This window comes from Lagopus muta, chromosome 1, assembly GCF_023343835.1.
Source record: "Lagopus muta isolate bLagMut1 chromosome 1, bLagMut1 primary, whole genome shotgun sequence".
NCBI classification, from domain to species: domain Eukaryota; kingdom Metazoa; phylum Chordata; class Aves; order Galliformes; family Phasianidae; genus Lagopus; species Lagopus muta.
In genome coordinates, this window is record NC_064433.1 from 141,695,349 (window position 1) to 141,715,257 (window position 19,909).

A 19,909-nucleotide genomic window follows, 5' to 3' on the forward strand; every position below is an offset into this window, starting at 1 on the left:
TCAGAATAAGCTCTTCAATATAATTGCTCTTGCTGAAAAGATCCCAAGGTATTTTTAGCTGACGAGCTCCAGGTTTGTTTAAAGAAGGCATTATATTGGTGTGGAGTAACTATCTGACGTAAATATTTCTGAGCTTTACAGGGTTTAGAAAATACTTTTAGTATGTCTTGTCTAAGATTGAATTATAGCCAGCTCCAGGCAAGAAACAGGTAATACTTATAGAGCTTCTGGAGAAACCCAGTGGAAAATGAACTCCAGATCCAGAGACTTGTGCCAAGTTTCTAGCTGTTATATTGTAATTGTGGAGATGTGCTCTGCCCAGTCGTCCATCTATTCCTTGAACAGTTCCTCATAAGCAATTGAAAGCCACTTGTGAAAGATAATCCTGTAGCCTGTATAATTCATAATGAAATGTTGCCTACTCTAAGCTGTATATCTTCAAGCTTTGGGGTTGTTCTTCCCCCTGCCATAATCTCCCAAACATACACTGTTTATGGCTGTTTTCTTTTTTCATTTTTGCTGGTGGAACAGCAGCACTACTAACTATTATTCACATGCTTTATTTAATGAAACAATGAGTTATTAAATCTCTATATTAGATTGTTTTCAAACCAGATGCAGAAATATTGCTTTATTGTAGAATGCTAACTTTAGGCTTCTTATGAATTTAGTTTTGTCGGCTGAACCAAAAATTTAGAGTTTAGAGACTTTATGATCAGTTAATTCTTTACTCTCTTAGATCATGATGCACAGATTACTCATCAGTTTTACTGGGTAATGTATCACGCCATTTATAAATATCTCATTACCTTTTCTATTAAGCACAACTTGTATCAGAAATATAATTGCTGAATGCATGCAGGATTCACATTTCCCTTGGGAAAAGTAAAACTTCAGATTCATTGTAGTATCCCAGCCCTGATTGGCATACCAGGTTTCATGTAGGTTTCTGAGAGCCTCTTCTAAGCTCAGGATAGTAGTAAAATGCACTCTAATCAGTGTGCTAGCCAAATATTCTGCTTTCTCTTTGACAAATCAATGTTATGTCGTTCTTGATGAGATGTTCTTCCTTTCCCCTTGACTTATTTTGTGAATTAGAGGTTCAGTGAATACATTAGGAAACAATAATGCATTATTTGTAGGGCTTGTTTCCACATGGAAGAATTATACAAACGACTTCAACTATTTTGTTACTTTCAATGTTTTCCAATATTAATTTTCAACCCACAACTTCAGAAATGTATTAGAAGTCAAAGTATTAGTGAGCTAAAAAAAGAAGATTTTGGCAAAGGATCCTCGGAAAAAAAGTTTCTTTTTTTTTTTGCTATGAAGAACCTTTGTGTACAGTTTCAGAGTATGCATCTCACTAAGTAGATGAGAAAAAATCATAAAATTTTGTTCAAGGATCCTTATATCTTAAGCAGCACAGGAATTGTTTTATCTTTTCCAATACAAAGAAAGGTAATGTATTTATCAGAACTTGAAACAGTAGTTTAGACTGTAGTAGTCTAAGAATTTCAATCCCCCTCTTGTATCACAGCGCACTTCTTTAGATTCTAATTTTGAATTATTAATTCAGTGAGAGACTGCATATGAATATAACAAGTTTTTAAAAAATGCTTTTTGTCTTGGTCAAACTATTTTTCCAAGCTAAAATATGTTACCTCTCAAAAAGCAGTAAATAAAAATACTACAATAAAGAACCCAGAAATATTGGCCTGAAAAGATTATGCCTTTGAGGCAAGTTTAATGTCTTTCCTTCCATGTATTCCTTCCATATATGTCCTCATCTTTAAAGAAAATGGACTAGAAATGATGTCCTGTCAAAGAAATGATTTTATTTAATGATTTTTTTTTTTCTTGTCCTCGGTATGTTGAAATACCTTCTTTCTAGATGCTTATACAGTCTTTTCAGAGCAACATTTTCAAAATAATTATGTTGCTCACTGTTTGTACCCAAATGTCTATTTGTATGGACATCTCTAACTAATGTTAGAGATGATGCATTTACCAGGAGAAATCCTTTCTTTCTCTTGAAATAGCCATGTTAAAGTTCTTTATGAGCTTAGAAATCTGAGATCTGCCTTGTGTAACACTCGCTATCTGAAAGCTACATTCTTGAATTTCCTAATTAAAAAATCAGTTAGGAAGGGTTATCTGATCTGGTATTTTATTTTCATCAGTGGCTATAGTCATCTGCTTGGGGAGAATACAAACAGGGACTACCATGTACTAAACTTCCCGAGTACTTTCCTGTGCTTTCCTAGTTTCCAAATGTTTTCCACTCAGTTGATTTCCAGAGTCTGATGTCATTTTTGTGTATTTACTAAGCCCCAATGGATGCTTCTTCCAAGTAGTTATCTATTCCTTCCTTGAGCATACTCAAAATGTTAGTGCTCAAAACACTTCCTATTCTCAGGCGCCTTTCGTATGCTTCCCGTTGCACAAAGATCTATCTTGTTTCTTTGTGAATGAGCTCCTAGATTCATCTTATAACTTGTTTTTGTATTGGAAAGGCAGTAAGCACTCCATCTGCCTCCTTTTGCCATGTCGTTTGTGATTCCTTCTATAGAAGCTGTTCTTGCCTTTGATTTTACTCAATCTTTTCCTGAGTCTTTTCCAATTCTCTAATATAACTTTTTTGAAATAAGGGGTAAGAGCTGCATGGATGAGCCACATCTTCGCAAACTTCCAACTTGTTCTTTGATTTTCTGTTCTCTCCCCATAAACTCATAACAATTTATTTTATGATTATTATTGAGCATTGAGATAGTTGTACTATGAAAGTAACAGTCATCATCAACAATGTGTGACACAATGAATCCATAATATTTTTCTATAGGAAGTTATGATGGATTTTTCCTGTATGCACCACTCCATGTTTATCTGTGTTACATCTAATTACCTGGTCATCCAGTCTTAGTAAGCCCTTCTCAATTTTGTCTGAGTAAATCAGTATCAGTATTACCTCAAACCCAAGGCATTCTTGAATTGGGAAACTGCAAATGCAGTTAAGAACCTCAGAGTACTAAAAAGGGGTGACCTTCCTCTACTGAAAGTTTGCTCCAGTATCCCCTACATATTTCCTCTTTTTTAACCATTTATGTAACCCTATTGCTGCCTAGTTTTTTGAAGTTTTTTGGTAAGGGAAAGCTTTCTTGAAAACTATGCAGACTTTATGCACCGATAATTGTATTTGTGTATGTATTGATGCCTCCAAAGAATCATGATCTCATTTTACAAAAGTAGTACTAACTTTTACCTGATTATATTTATGTGGGTATCTAATTATTACGTTTGTTCTTACAGCTTCTACTATTGACTTACAGTCCTGATGCTTGTATTGGACTATTGTCTTTTCTATGTCCCTTAGAATGATCTTGCAAAACAACTTGTGTTTACCATTTTCAATTGTTGCAGGAGCTTGTAGGAAGTTTGTGCATTACTGCTAGTAACTTCATTTTATTCCTGACATCTTCTAGAACTCCTCATTAAATGCCAGAAAGCTTTTACAGTTAATTAGACACTTTTAAGTAGCTGTAAAATATGAGATGGAAGTCAGAGTTCTCTTTTTATGAGTCTCCCAAAAATAAGGGTTTCAGAATGGAAAACAGCCCAGTTTCATTTCCAGTGAAAAGTAACACGGGTAATTTCATTCTTTGCAATCTTGTTCTCTCTATCCCTCAGGTTTTTCGTGTATTCTTTGATCACGAGTTGGCCTTACAGTTTTTGTCAAGCTTCTTGCTTGTAATGTGTTTCAAGAGAGGTTTTGTATTTAGTTTTGATTCCTTTCACCATTTGCTCTTCAACTTCTATTCCGGTCCCTCCCAGGTACGACTTCACACTTAATGTGCCAGAACTCATGATTATTGCTTTTTCATTAGTTTGACACAGCATCAGTCTTCTGAGGGATCTAATAACCTTACCTACTTTTCAGTCTTGATAATGTTTCCACCTTTTTTTAAAATACAGTTTTAAAAATGTTCTGTGAAAGTGCTGCAAAATAGATGTCCCTTAATAATCTTCATATCGCCTGGAAGATTTAACTGTCTTTGGACATTCCTACCTCTTGAAATGGCAATAAACTGAAGCACATCTTTTTTGCCTTTGTTGTGCCAGTAGTGATAGTGACTATGTTTATGTCTGCAGCCACAAATGTTACCTGCATTCAAATGTGCAGTTTTGAGCCAAGCTACATGTGATAGGAAAAAGCTAAGAGAGTTGTCCAACTTCATGGTTTGTCCTCACATATGCATGAAGAAGTGGCCTCACAAAAATTTGATTTCTGTTATGTTCCAGTGTGAAATTTTTCAACCTTCTTAAAGATAACTGAAGGCTCCTACTATTTTTGCATTTCTTTCCCTTCCTACCTCTAATTTCTCAAGACATAGCAGCTAGTGCTGCCATCTTATCTGGGTAGCTGGTGGAGTCTTATGCTCTTCCTACTGAGATTTTGAAGTTCAGCCTGAAGGTTGATCAGGTAGTTGAAGACAGAGCTTCTTTAGCTGATAGGGCTTACAAAGAGAGGGGAATAGAAATAGGATAGAGCTGTCCTGGTGCTTGGCCCAATTAATAAATTTTTGAGTAAGAGAAATCCATGGAATGGAGAGCATCTGCCAATAAAGTAATCTTAGTTCTCATTCCTCTCAGTCATGGGCCAGTCCTGCTCAAACATGGAACAGCAGTTCCAGGTGCCTGAAGGATTCTGAAAAACAGATTCTGAGGGCTTAAAATTTTAATCTTTTAGTGAAAACTGATCCTCCTTTATATCAGTAGAGATGAATATACAAAGAGAGAGAAAAAGAATAAAAATTGTATATTTATAGTTGAATCACTTTCATGAGTTTTGCATGTAGAACAACTAAACTCCCTTCAATTTAGAAGACATGCATCATTAATTCAAGTGGCACCGTCCACTTGTATTGATTTTTCGGTAGGAGTAACTTGTTTTGCATAACATATGAAGCTTAATATTGAACAATAGTTAAGTGATGAGTCTGGGACAATTTGAGACTGGAAATTGCCATTCTAATTGAAAAGATGTAGAAGTAAATTGTCTCTCATTTGAAAGCGAGGTAAGCTAAGGCAGCCCATGACAGCTGGTGAACTATCTACAAATATGAAGAAGATATTTCAGCAGCTGGTGTAACTTATCAAGCTTATCTCTATACTCTCATGTGTTAAAAGATAAAAATAAAATTTATTTGTGAATGTCACAATAATGAAAGTCTTGTTTTGGTCAGTTTCAGTTTTTGTAGACATTTGATGGAGCTGCCGTATTACTGTATGAGTTCTTTAATGCTAGGCTGGAAGGAGCTCCTTGTGGGCTTCTTGAACACAGAATGTGCTGTTTTGTTCTAGATTTTTTTATGATCATGCTTATAGGAAATATTTAACTAGTGGCAATTCACAGGTTTGAAGACACTTTTCAATATATATGACCCTGTGGACTACATTTCGTAAACAACATCACAAGGATTTTAAAGATCACTTTTTGCTTAACATAGAAACTTTTATAATACATTTACTCTGTGAAAATATTAACTTTCCATTAATACATCCATCCCTGTTTAACAACCTAGTAAAACTGCATGAAATCACAACTCCCACTGAAACCAGAATTATCCCATAACTGCAGTATCATATACAAGCATTTATATTGTTCCATTTTATATCATGTAGAATTTTGCACTGTAGTATCTGAGCAGTTTTTGAAGAGCAGAAATATTGAAACTGGAATCTATCATATCTGCTCTTGCATCCTTTCCCTATGGGAAAAATGAAAGTAGTGGAGATGCTTTGAGTGAATAAAAAAAATTCAAAGCTGAAAATAACTCTGGCACACAGATGTCCTTTGGTTACTCAGGAAACATACTCCACATATTTGTCCCTGGAGTAAAAAATGTTTCTAGTGCAAACAAGCTTCACCCTCACTATAGAAGATTACAGCATATTAGAGAAACAGTGCTATTGGCAGCATTACTAATGCTGGGCTTTCAGTTAACCTTGGGTGAAACAATGACATACCTTGAAGATAGTATCTGAGACCTTGGACAAGGATAAATGTAATACAGAAGGTCAGTTTGGGAAGCAAAAACAGATTTACTACCCAAACTGTAGACCAAGTATTTTGAAGGAAGTGCTGCAATGTTTTGAGCTCTTTGGTGTATTCCAGTTGCTGAAGACAGCAAACCAAACATGCTGTGTTGCCTTGCTCACTCAGAGTGCTTCATGCGAATTCATGATCAATACCCACTGGCACAAAATGGAGGACTTCGTGTCAGTGAAGAAAAGCAATCCAACTGACAGACTGATGTCACCACTTGCAGGTGCCTTTAGCAAAAATATTATTTTGAGCTGAGTTTTAGGTCTATCCTGATAAAATACCAGCTCTAATGCCATCCTCTGGCTAAATAGAAATACTAACCAGCTAAGAAATGAGATCTCACATTTTCCACCTAGAGGGATTATATTTTTTTTTCTTGTATGGGGATTTCACAGCAGACCCAGATATTAAAGCTAACAGAATAATTAGTCTGACACCTTCCCGTGTTCTGCAGTTGATCTAAATAAATAAATAAATAAATAAATAATACATTTAGATCCATGCAGTAATTTTTTAATTCCTAATGTTATTCCAAAGCCATATACCTATTTTTTTTTACTTCCATGGGGGCTGTTTGTATATAACCATGGCTGAAATTTACCCCATAACACTGAATGTATCATCACTCTTTCTAATGTAGGTCAAGAGAAGAAATTAATGATGACATTGTGCTGCTTGTTCTGGCATCTCCCAGGAGCTTGTGTGGTCCCTAGTGATCATCTTGAATCATTAATCAAAGGATAACTGCACTGTACAACCCACAATATATTCTCAGCAGACACATGCATTGATGATGCTGCACCAAGAAAAAGGACTTAATTGCATTGACAGTACAGTTTTTTCATAGTTTAGAGTGTTTATCAAAATTGTGCTTGTAGCATCTAAAAATACTGTAATTAATGCAGCTTTTGGCCTCTTCACACAGTGTTTTCTCTTTAGTTTCTTCTGTTAAAGAAGACAGCTGTTTGGTAGGAAAACAAATTCATCTCTTTTCCTTCTTTCTCTCGCCTCCTGTTTTGTATTTGAGTGCATCAGTAGGAGGCTCACAGTTTGTTGTAAATGTTCATTCACAGTTTCTGCAGATTCTTACATTCGTATTCAAAAAAGGCAGAATATTTCAAGATGTCCTTCACATCAAGTTACTCTTACTTTGCATGTGACATCTGTAATGAAGAATACAGAGTTCAGGGACTTTGCTTCACAAGGTAAAGCAATGATCCTCATGGGAACAAAACTCATTTTCCTCAGGGAGAATGTGAAAATTTGAGTTGGTCATTTCTTCATTCTTAAATTATCTCCTTTCATTGCTAGTTTAAACATGGCTTGCAGGTATTATAATGTAGAATATATACCAGAATAAAGAAAAGAGACCTTCTTTGATCAGATAAAACAACTGTAAGAGAAGGTAAGGCAGATGCTGGTGCTTTGGCTAGTGGAATAACCAGGCAGCTGAGGTTGGCCAAGATGAGGATTTTCTTTTCCCTATTAGGTATTCAGGGCTGTGAAAACAGGGGAGGCACAAAAATGTGAGACTTGATTTGTGTCATCAGCCACAGCTCCCATGCCAGGCAGCCTGCATAGATGTACAAACCCGCAAGCCCATGAGAAACCCACCCTGCTTAGCAGCCAGCAGACTGAAGTGAAGGATCTGCAGATGTTGTCCTGTCTAGAGGAGAGAGGCAAGAGCAATGGAAATCTGTGATGAAAAGACATCAAATTAAGTGAAATAAGATATTGAATAGATACCTTTTTGAGCAACAAGAAAAAGGAGACATCATTTGCTCTCACCATTAGAGGAAAATAGTATTATCATGACTCATTTTCATTATTCATTCACTACTGTTAACTACTGTGAAGTGCTTTGCTCCCTCAAAGATCCACATCAGGTTTTAAAACATCCCAGATGCTACATATTTCCTTGTAAATCTTGTATTACAGTGAGGAAGGCTGTGTATGCAGCAGAGCTTTGCAAGACTGAAATTTGACTGAAATTACTATTATTACTTCATAGACTGAAAGGGTAAAGCTCAAGTGGTCACAGTTTATGAAATCCTAAGGTTAAATAATGGACTTTATCGTAATTTTACAGTAGACTTTATACTTCTACCACTGGTGTAGGACTTGCAGCTCTTTTAAGACAGGAGCCTATTGAAAATCTTTATCATTTTCTGGCATAAAAGCCTGCACTCTGTTCACACACTGAAGGCTCAGGATTGCAGAGGAGGTGGGAGAGAGCATCTTGAGTTCATCAAATGCAGTCTGAATGAAGATATTAAGAGCCAAACTGCCAGTATATGGGTACTTTACAATGAAAGTAAGATTATTTTTGAGTTTACTAGTCCAGGCTGCAAACTCAGAGACCGTTCAGTTAAATGACTGTATTAATAAATAAATAAATGACTGTACTGTAGTTTGGATGGCCCAGTACGGGGATCTACAGCTGTTCAAACAGAGCCTGCTGAGCAGCACCAGAGCTGGAAGCAGTCAACATGAAGGTCCTGCATCCACTTCAGCCTGTGGGCACATTTTCACCTTCAGTGAGGACTGGGTCAGTTTGAAAACCAGCAATAAATCCAACAATCAATCTACAAAACAATCAAAACCTAACACACACACATGAATTATTCACATTAATACTGTTCTGGGATATAAAGGGTGAGACAAAAGTGTAACCAAAAAGATGTTTGAATGGGCATTTGAAGTCCAAAAGAGCTGTGTGTTTCATAACCTTCCCAATGATGACAGATTTGCTCCTTCTTTCCTTCAGACTCTAACCTGTGGCCTCCTGGCATTCATTGATTTACAGGGGAAGTAAAGAGAAATATTCCTGGCTGTTTTGTAAAGGTATATTTTTTGTTGTACTTGTCTCAGTTAAAAATGGTTTTATTTCATTTTTTTAATATCCTAGGATAATCCATTTTATCTGGAAAAAAAATCTACATTCATGAAAGTTGAACTATGAATATTTAATGCTTCATTTTCTCCCTCTGTAAATTGAAGTATAATTCTTACCATCACAATAATGATCAAACCTGTATGAATTAATAACATAGAGCACTGAAAAATGAAATTAAGTATAATTAAATAATAAAAAGCCATTTTCTAGAGAAAAACAATGCAAATAATAATTTTAAATAAGATCTTTATATGATAGTGACAGTCTTAACAGTAGACTTTCTCAATAGAGAATAAATGTACTTAAACCTGTCTATCTCCTTCAATACCTTAAAGCAGAATTTTCATAGAATGAAACAACTTGAACATTTCTACAAGGTAGTCTTATATAGGTGTATATATATGTATTAGATTATTTGGGCTACGAACTTCTGTATGTCTGCAGAGTCATTTGATTTTTAAGTTTTTAAGGGAAGGTGCTACTTTCTTTTCCAGTACAAACTCTTGTCTTTGAAGTGCTGCTGTGCAGAGTAATGCATAAAACATAATGCAATTGGATTGTGAGTCTTAAAACCACTGAGGAAGCATGGTCTCCCTAGACCTGATGTGTCAGCTTGTGCTGGCATCTCTTTCCATTCATTACCTAGAAAACATTAAGCTGTAATGATGATGCCACTACTACTAAAACTGCATCAGGACTTCCTTTTGAAGGGGGTGAAAAAGCACTGAAAACACATTCTGTCCCTGATACTGTTGGAATCAACAGTGGTCTCTACATTGCAAGATTTTTTCTATGTATTATATGACTTAGAGAATGATGGGTGCACACTATGAATTCTCCTTTGTCTCGATTACAGAAGACTGTAGATGAAAAATTTTTTTGTGATTGAAAGTTATTTTCTGTCTTCAGAAACTGTGGCAGTCTGAGCTGTTAGATGAATAGGAACAGGGTAAATCCTTACTTCACAAGGAGCTGTTTTGAGTTATGACTGTAAGCTGTTGTTGAGGTTTTTCCAACCTTTCAAAGAGGCTGTCATAATGGATGAGCATAAGGACATTAAAAGCCCTTTTATACCCTGATGCTGGGAAATACTGGCATCCCTCTCCTGACATCATTCACAGCTTCATTTATTTCTTAGAAATAGGAATGCTGTAATGCCAAGTCACTGCAGTGATATTTCCAATGCCTTCAGACAGAGAAAACACAACAAAAACAACAACAACAAATACGCTGGCACTACAGCTGCTCCCTTAAAGAAGCAAGTGGGAAAGACATCAGAAAGCAAACTAAATGTTGGGCTGGGATCAACCTGAAAGAAAAACTGCAGTTCACATGCTACTGGTTACTGTTTGTCCAATGTAAGGTGATCTCCATACAGGCAGTCTTAACTACCTACTTCTACCCTTGAGCTTTCTGTGATTCATCAATTTACAGAGCCTTTGATAAAAGTCATCAACTATGAAAATATGCAGGAGTAAAATATCAGTTTATGTTCAACTTTCACTCTCATTTTATTACTAGATATCTTCACGTAGTCTGGCTTTTGTACTGCACTATTTTTAAAATGCTTAGTAATATCAAATGCTAAAATGCAGGTGGTATTAATAAATTTTAAAACTCTAAAGTAAAACTAATACTACGGTTCCAAAAATGGTATTGCTTAGATAGAGTTTGTAGAGTTGAGACTCCACAGGAAACATACCTGGGGAAGAAGAAATCACTGTACTCTGCAAACAGTTCCCATCAAGCAGCTCGATTTGCTTTATAGAAAGCCAAATTGTTGTTTTCAATAACCGACTGCTGCACAATACATCTGATATCAAAGCCTAGTGATAAAGTGATCTAAGTCTGCTGTCTGTAACACTGAAAAATAAGTCTGGAAAATGGATCTTTTCATGAGATGTATAGGTAAGTACTTTGAAGAAAGGAGTTTTAACCAATTCGCTGTATAAAATTTTAGACTGCTCCTGCTCTTAGAGAGTAATTCTTAGTGATATTTCAGTTATCAGTAGACTTGAAATGTTGTAAAGGTTTTGTTCCACATTCAAATTTTACTCTAAGCTCCTTTAGCAGTCACAGGAGTTAGGAATACTGCTGTCTAGTTTCCTATTGTTCTAACACACAATTTTGTATTTATAAGTGAATGACATAAAGACTTCTTTATTTGTCAAGGATGTACAGATTTCGAACAAAGCTGAGTAGTATTTACAGCAGCACCTATGGTATTTTATTACTTCCTGATATTATACCTTCATTAGGCAAATGTGATTCTGAAGAATTATGTTTCTTCGGAAACATAAGCAATTTTTGTCATCCTCCTAGAAAGAAGAGCAGCATAAGACTTGAGGTCAATGACTGGAAACTGCTTTGGTCCTTATGTTCATGTGGCCACACATTTTGGCATTTTTAGAGTTGGTGCTCTTTGTGGAGTTTACTGCCCTGAAATTCAGACTGCATATTTCTCCTTTCTTTTTTATTTTTATTTTTATTTTTTTTTAATACACTGTTAAACAGTATAAGCTGGGTCACTGAAGTAGCACACCATTATCCACAGAAGTAATAACAGTGGGTCACAATCTTCCCCTGCCCTCAGCTGGATGTTCATAATGTTCCTGTGGGTTTGGGTCAGATTTTGTTATCAATACAAGTGTATTAAACTTTCTACACTCTAATTTGTCTTGAGCATGTTTATGTAGAATCTTCTCTTAATGCCCACTGTGTGGTGCTTCAGGCATTTCTGGGGCTTCATTGCAATTCACTTATGTTTGATCAGGATTTCTATGCAATGTCTATTTCTGTATTACTCCTATAAAAAAAAAATTTAGAAGGATATGTAATGAAATCATTTCCTGATTTGAAACCATTACCTAAAATGCCATTTTTTTCTGTGTGTTGCTGAACAAATTTCCACTACCCTGCTCTTCAGACTTGCCAGTAGGTGTGTTCCCTGGGCACTCAACATGCTTCAAAACATTAACAGCACTAGACTCTGTTAATGTGATAATTTTTTTCCACTACATTTACAGCTATCCCAAAAGATAATAGGTACTATTAGTTATCCCATGGCTGATTGTACCTTCACAAGTAATGCCTTCCAGAGGACAGTGGACATGCCCAGGGCTGAAGTCTAACTTCAGCCTGTGAGGCTGAAGGTGATGTTTTCATTTTGATCATGAGTACTGGTTTCATTGCCTGACTATTGGGATCCCCCCCGTCACTTCTACCAACTTATAGATAAAAGCTGTAAGTGGTTTCTTATTCCATTGGCTGTATAATCTCTCAGGCTCTCCATTTGTTTCTTCAAACCTTATTGTTGTTCCAAACTCCATTCTCATGACTCATCCAGCATAATAACTGCGTGTATTTGTTTTACTGTTGTATTTATTTACCTTCTCTGTTTTGTTTAGCTTTCCTTCTTCTTGGAGAATCTTTCCACCCTTCCCAGTCTGTCCTTCCTGGTCTACCTGGTTTGCACTAGTGGGTTTCAGAGGTCCCATAAACACTTGCAATCAACGAGTGAATCCTCCAGTGCTATGGTTTTGACTATTAGCTCATAACTACAGACTCTACTTTTATCCAACACAAGCTTAACAACTACAGACAATAACAACTTTCTAACAGTATGTAATTCTAGAACCATTTGGCTTTTGTTCTTCCAAATGAAGCTCTACAAGCATGAAATCAGCTGCCTTAACAGATTACAACACTAGCTGCAACCAGTGTAATGGCTGCTATTTCTGGAGTTCATCATTACAAATGGCCTATTTGGTGGCTGCACAGGATGCCTTAGCCATGCAGTTTTGATTTAGTATTAGTAAAACCAAGCTGTGCTTTTTAAGATAGCAGCACCCTTGCATAGATATTTATCTTCGAAAGTCCCAATTATTTAGCTAAAGATCAAAACTGGGTAGGAGGTAATTGTATTTCAGTAGTCATGGTCTTGATAGCTTCTCTCATTTGTACTTTTCCCTGCCCTGCTATTTTCATTGATATAGATTTCCCTGGTTTGTATCCCTGTCCCTCATTGTGCCATAAAACTTCGGTGCGTGTGGTTGACTGAGGACAACTTACTTTCACAAGGAGTAGGCTCAGTTGAACTTGATCATCCCTATGTCCCTGTGTCAGTCCTCAGGATCCCATTTTGCTAGCTGTCATATTATTTGTACCACAGTCAGTTCTGTTTAACATCTCAGTTATCTTTCTGTAGAAGTCCTGCTTCTCAGCCTCCTGACTCCCCTTCTGTGTTTTCTCCAACACAACTGTTATATCTGCCCTAGCTTGATCAAACTTATATTTGGCTCTTTTTGCTCTCTTGTTGCTTTACATCTGAAATTTCTCACTCTTCTTCCACCCACACCATCCCCTCATAGCTGCAGCTGTTTTTCCCTTCTGCAATCAACTTACATTCCTCGGCCTTGTTCCTGCTAGTGAACCCTCTACAGCACTTGTTGTCTTCCCCTAATGCACTGCTCTTATCTTCACGTGCTCTCATGTGCTGCTGCCTGCTGTCCAACATTCTTCTAGCCCAGACTGCCCTCCCCATTAACTCCTCCTTTCCCATAAGCAATCCACTCTTTCCAATCCCTTTAAAACATCATTAATTTTACTTAAAAGACTTTTTAAGGCCTCAGATGTCCAGGGATCAGGATTCTGTTTGTTTATTTGTTTGTTTGTTTTTCTGTCCATGCTCTTCCCAAAGTAGGTCGTGTAGCCCTCCTTCAATGGCCAACAGTACTGTTCATTGGGCTTGAAAACCCCTTCCATGTCATGCTTTGGGATACACAGGTTATGACCTTTTTTTGCCATCCTTGTATTTGAGCGCTCTTGTTCACTGTTTATGACGATACAATTTCTATTTCTGCTCCACTCAGACTCTCACATTCTTGCTCTTATAGCATTGGCTTGTTGAGCTGCTTGCATTCCCCATCAATCTGTTACACGCAATAAAACAACGCCTGTTCTGCTTTCACAAGAGAACAGAGCTGACTTTGTTTCTAATCAAAGCTGGAAAAGACCGATAATAAAAGTGTTGTGCTTGGCAATACTTGGGAACATCAAAATGTGTATTAACATACGCAAACTTGCAGGGAGAAGCCAATCAAAGGGAAATCAGTCCTTGCCTGGATATTCACATGGTAGGTGGACTCTTCTCTCCAGTGGTGTCACCGTGCTTTCTCTATAGTTTTTTATGTCAATGTTTTTCTTTATCGAGTCCAGTTTCACGGGAAATCATGCCTTATCTAGTCTGAATGAGCTTTGTTTTGTACAGTTTACTTTGTAGACATAGTTGCATGTATACAACTATATCATGTATCAGCAAAATTTTGTTTTGTGGGGGTGCTTTAGTTTTGCAGCAGCTTTGTAACCTACTCATATTGCAAAGCATTTAGTTCCACTAATCTGCTAAGCTTTTGAGAGCCCTTGGCAGTTGTTTTCTGCAGCAGAAAGTCATGGTCAGCCACAATGACCAGTACTTTCTATACTTCTTGCAAAAGTTCAGTGTAACTGAAGTGGTTCATGGATACTCTTTCAGCTGTATCAAGAGGATTACAATTGCATTTCTCACTTGAATCCTCAGGAGGTGAACAAGTCTGTCAAGTCACTGAAATCGTTAAGAAGTAACATTCTACAAGTTACAGGCTTCCCTTAGGAGGAAAAAAAAAAACAACAACAACAAACAAAACAGCTTGATAATGGAATCTGCAACAAGTAAAAAGGTCCCGAAGTACCCCCTTGAGTTTTCTTTGTTTTGCAGCGAGAATGTCTTTTCCAGTGAATCTGTAGTGGGTTTGTCTCTTCATCAATTGTCCCATAACGAGCCCAACAAAGGGCCTGGTCATGAGTATTGATGATGGAACATCAAATTTAATTGTGTTTTTCTTGTCTATGTTTTTGTTACTTGCTGTCACAAACACATTTAGCTTGCTCTAAGCAACTATTATTTGTAGTGTGCTGGTTTTCAGATGTTCCTAATAGGCTTGAAATTTTAAGCCTTTGTTTCCTCTACTCTTGTTATAACTGCCAGATTAGACAGGGAATATATGCTGCATTTACACAGAATTATGGAATAGGGGTTGGAAGGGACCTTTGGAGATCATCTAGTCCAATCTCTCTACCATAGCAAGTGCCCACAATAGGATTTACAGGACAGCATCCAGATTAGTTTTGAATATCTCCAGAGAAGGAGACTCCACTGCCTCTCTGGGCAGCCTATTCCAGTGCTCTGTAATTTTAAAGCAAGTAAGATTTTTCCCCTTTTCATACTGAACTTCCTGTGTTCTAGTTTATTTAGTCATGTTTTGATCAGTTAAATGGGTTGACTTTTATATCTTTTTTCTTGTTGATAAAAAGTATGTAATTCTGGAAGTCTCAGATTATTCCATACCTTCCCACTTGCACCTGGAATATTGGTTGTAACTCATTGAGATTATTACAGGTTTGACTTGTAGGATCCCCAGGAGTCTTAATGGCCTGTGGGAAAAAGAAACTGAAACACCTGACTGAATTTACCAGAGCATTCTGTTTTATGGTGGCCAAACTCTGCCAGTTAGCCCCATTTGATTTAGGATGTCCAAATGAATAGGGAAGTTGGTATAAAGCAGATAACTCAGATATCATTATTAAAACAAGCTTCAGAGTTTAAATGGATAGAATAAAAACTTCTCAGTAACGCAAATGGGTGTGAAGCAGTAGCATTTAGTGAAGTTAATATAATTCAATCTTAGTACTGGTTAATCTATGGGGCTTGTTGTTCAGAACTCCTAGTATCAAGAATTATGTAGCACTGTTGGAAAAATGGTATAACAAGAATGTTCAAAAGACAGTCTCTGACAGTCTCTCACTTTCAAAAGAAAGAAAAGAGACTGCAGATGTAGAAAAACTGACAGTGTTGCAGATAAAATCTACATTCATCAGGGAGGAGCAAGAATGTATTTATAGAATATAGTGTTTTAACAAAGCTTAATCATAAATAAAACAGCAAGATCACAGATGGTGAAGTACAGTTGATTATTCACAGCATACATTGTTATCCAGAAAGCCCTCCCATTGAATCACGAGGTTCAAAACGTACTTCATTGCTTTCTAAACTCCTTGAGACAGAGAGGTAAGAAGCAGATGTGGGTCAATCCACTCTTTGTCCTAGACTTGATTGCGTTTTATAGATTAAATATGCACATCTAAGATACAATCTTAACAAAGCTACCAAAGCTTAAAACTACTGGTCACGTACCAAATATCTGTATCAGCAAAGTGTCTTGACATCAAGCCACAAGAGATCTCTGTTCAGGTGTAACTTATAAGTGTCTCTGCTTAAGTGGAGATCCTGTCATGCAATCAGCTTGTGCAGGTCCTGTTTATAGGGTTATTTCATTAACTCATAGTCATAGCATTTAGAGCATGCCCAAATGGCACTTGTTCAACCAGCTGTCTGCAATTAGTTCCTTGAGCACCCAGTTTGAGACAGTGGTGTGGTCATAATCTGTCTTGGTGATACTTTGATTTTTATCAGTCCTGAGCAAAGTGTGTATCTCATTCTGCTCGTGAGCAAGGCCATGGGCTTAACAGCCAAGCTGAAAGAGAATGCTGGGCGCAGAGGGAAGCACACTGATACACACAGCTTATTCCCTGTGGAGTCTGTGCTCCTTTCTGGCCTTGTCCAGAGTAGAATGCCTTTTTCTTCCTTTATAAGGCTAAGGTGCCTGTGACTATGTATCTAGATGTATCACAAACAGTATGAGAGATTACATTTTTCTCTTAATTCCTCCTCTATGAATCTTGTTTTCCTTCAGATCTACAGGTGGCTTCTGTTCTATAAAAGGATTATACTAATGGATTCACAATGAAGATGGCTTTGAAAATTTTTAGGATTTATCATATGAATAATTACATGTGTCTAGCAACATGACTGAGTTTTTTCCCCTTCTAGTCAATCTATACACTTTTAACAAGATGCTTAAACACAAATAAATATTGAGATTGAGAAGAGATGATTTTATTCCTAGATACCTCATACTTTTCTCATACTGAGAAGAAAAGATGTTTTCTTTATGTGACTACCAAAGAATAAAAGCCAGTAATGCAGAAGAGTGCAAGCAGTCAAGATTGAATGTGTTGCATTGAAAAATGAAATCTGCTATTAATGTTGACCACATTATTCCTTTCTTTTAAGCTTGAAAAAAGGAACCAACAAACGAGCAGAAACCTCATTAGCAGAAATGCATGAACTTCAGGTATCAAAACCCAAAACTATATTTTCTGCTGCTTCTCTCCCCCGTTACCCCCAAAACAAACAAACAAACAAACAAACAAACAAACAAACAAAAACCAGCCAATAAATAACAAAAAACAAACACACACACGCCACCACCACCAAACCATTACAGAAAGTAAGGGGTATATGTTTCCTGGTTTTGGTAGCCAGCAGCCCATTAATTTTCATATTTCAATCACAGGAAAAAAAAATTCTAAAAAGTGTTGCTTTCAAAGAAAAAGGCATATGTGTTCAGCTGTGTTATATAACAAACCCTTAGCCCTGACCCATCTCATTTTTAGATATAAACTTGCCAGTACAAGGGCATAGGCTGTGTTGACAGTAGATGAGAAACATGAACTTGATTCTCTGCTTTAACTCTTTTGTGAACGTTGAATGGATTATAATATTTCTTGAACTGGACTGGAGGACAAAAATGTGTACTTCAAAAAGACTAAATAGAGGGCTCAAATCATCTGGAAGTGGAAAGCATACAAACTGTTCCTTCTTAACATTCTGCACTTTCATTTGGTAATGTTTGTGCTCTTAGTACAAAGAAAATAACACTGAGTTGTCAATATAGCTGCATATGATGAGTCAGCTTTAGGTTTGCAAATATTAGTCATCATCCTTGTTGGAAAAAAAATCATTGTACTTTATAAATTATGTGTATATTAGAATGATAATAAACTGAGCTTATAGGTTTTGTTTTGAAGAATGCTTGGTATCTTTGATTAATATGTCCTATCTCATTGTATTATTGCAAATTCAGTGTTTCTCTGAGAACAACAAAATGTTAGTAAGGAATCTCTTTCTTTGCATCTACTGCAAGATAAGGTTAGGTATGGAGCTATGCACCATTTAGAATATTATGTTTTGCAAAATAGTAGTTGTGAGGTCATTCAACCACCACTGAATGCTGACATAAACAATAAGACAAAAGTAATAGATTTTGGGTTTTTTTGTCTAGATTTTGGTGGGGTTTTTTGTTTGTTTTTGTTTTTGTTTTTGTCTAGATTTTGTTTTTATCTTGAGCACATTCAAATTAAACATAAAAACTGCTTAAAAATGGATTGTAATTTAACCATTAAGTGAATATATATATATATATTTTTTTTTTTCAATGAGAATATGCACTTACACAGATAACATATGCTATGACTTCAAAAAAAGAAAAAGTAAAGCTGCATGTCAAATTAAATATCTTGTGAAACTTTGATCATTGATCATGCTGCCATTGCTGGCTTTGATCATTAGAAATACTATGACTTGAACCCTCTAATAATTTATTTTATATTTTCCTTTTTTTTTTTTTTTAAGAAAATAACCTTTAATCCCACAATTTATTTTTCCCTACTTCATTTTTTGTTTTGTTATTTATTTTTCCTTTTATGTTTCTTTGCATGAATAGCAATTTTTTTGTGTGACTGTTCATTCAAGACATTTATAAGGCACCCTCAAACTCTCAGTGGCAAACGTTAAAATGAGTAGGCATCCCTGAGCAAAGGAGAAAACAGAGTACAGAATGGGAGAAAGAAAAAAGCATTTATTTCAATATCCGATTTTCAATTTATTTATTTATTTCAATAAATGAGGGAACTGTAAACTAAAAAAATCCTGAAAAAATATTCTTACTGCTATTTAAAAAAAAGAAAAAGTAAGGGCGTTTGTAGAGTCACAGATCCATTTGGATTGGAAGGCACCTCTGTCATCTAGTCCAATTCCTCTGCAATGAACAGGGACACCTACATCTAGATCAGGTTGCTCGGAGAACCTTCCAGCCTGACCCAGAATGTCTCCAAGGAGGGAGCATCCACTTCCTCTCTGGGCAACCTATTCCAGTGCTTCACCACCCTCATTGTTAAAAGCTTCTTCCTTATATCCAATCTAAATCTCCCCTCTCTATTTTGGAATAATCTCCCCTTGTTTTATCACAAAAGCTCCTGTTAATAGACCCCTTCTTTCTTAGCCCTTCTTTAGATACTACTGACAATCCACTAGTAGGTTTCCCCAAAGCCTTCTCTTCTCCAGGCTGAACAAGTCCCAGTTCTCTCAGCCCGTTTTCACAGGGGAGGTGTTCCATCCCTTAGATCATTTTAATGGTCCTTCTCTGGATTCACTCCAACAGCTCCAAGTCTCTCCTGTACTGAGGAGTCCACAGGTAGATGCAGTACTCCAGCTGAAGTCTTACCAGCACAGAACAAAGGGGTAGGATCACCTCCCTCACCCTGATGGCCACGCTGCTTTTGATGCAGCCCAGGATATGGTTGGCTTGCTGGGCTGTGAGGACGCATTTCTTGCTCATGTCCAGCTTGCCATCCTCCAGTACTCCCAAGCTTTTTTCAGCAGGGCTGTGATTATATTACAGCTCTCTTCTTCTGAGTCTCATTTCTCTTCTCTGTGGTCAGAAGTCCATTTCCTTTGAGATCATCAGAGATCTCTCTCAATATTTTTTTCCTTGTGACAGCTTTGTAAAATATTCACTGAGTACACTTACATTAGCCACTGACACAGCTGTATCTTGTTGAATGCTAATTGGATATCTCAATTACCAGTAACTGATCAGAATGCAGGTCAACTCTACCACCACTTAATCTTATACATTTTCAGCCCATATATGAAGTTAAGTTATTAATTTATGTAATCCCTGCTATAA

At 36.7% G+C, this 19,909-nt stretch overlaps 1 protein-coding gene across 6 annotated transcripts in view; it reads left to right on the forward strand.

The window, feature by feature from the left end:
- FGF14 (fibroblast growth factor 14) overlaps window positions 1-19,909 on the forward strand; it is a 390,756-nt gene that overhangs the window by 135,861 nt on the left and 234,986 nt on the right. For 2 of the 6 annotated variants that reach the window (XM_048929450.1, XM_048929423.1), the window contains exon 1: window positions 13,893-14,137. The exons of 3 other annotated variants lie outside the window; for them this stretch is intronic. In XM_048929450.1, the coding sequence (XP_048785407.1) occupies window positions 14,135-14,137 (3 nt within the window). In that variant the 5' untranslated portion in view covers window positions 13,893-14,134. Of the gene's footprint in view, window positions 1-13,892; window positions 14,138-17,172; window positions 17,234-19,909 lie in introns of those variants that run through there. One more of the 6 variants, XM_048929439.1, reaches the window with a different exon arrangement.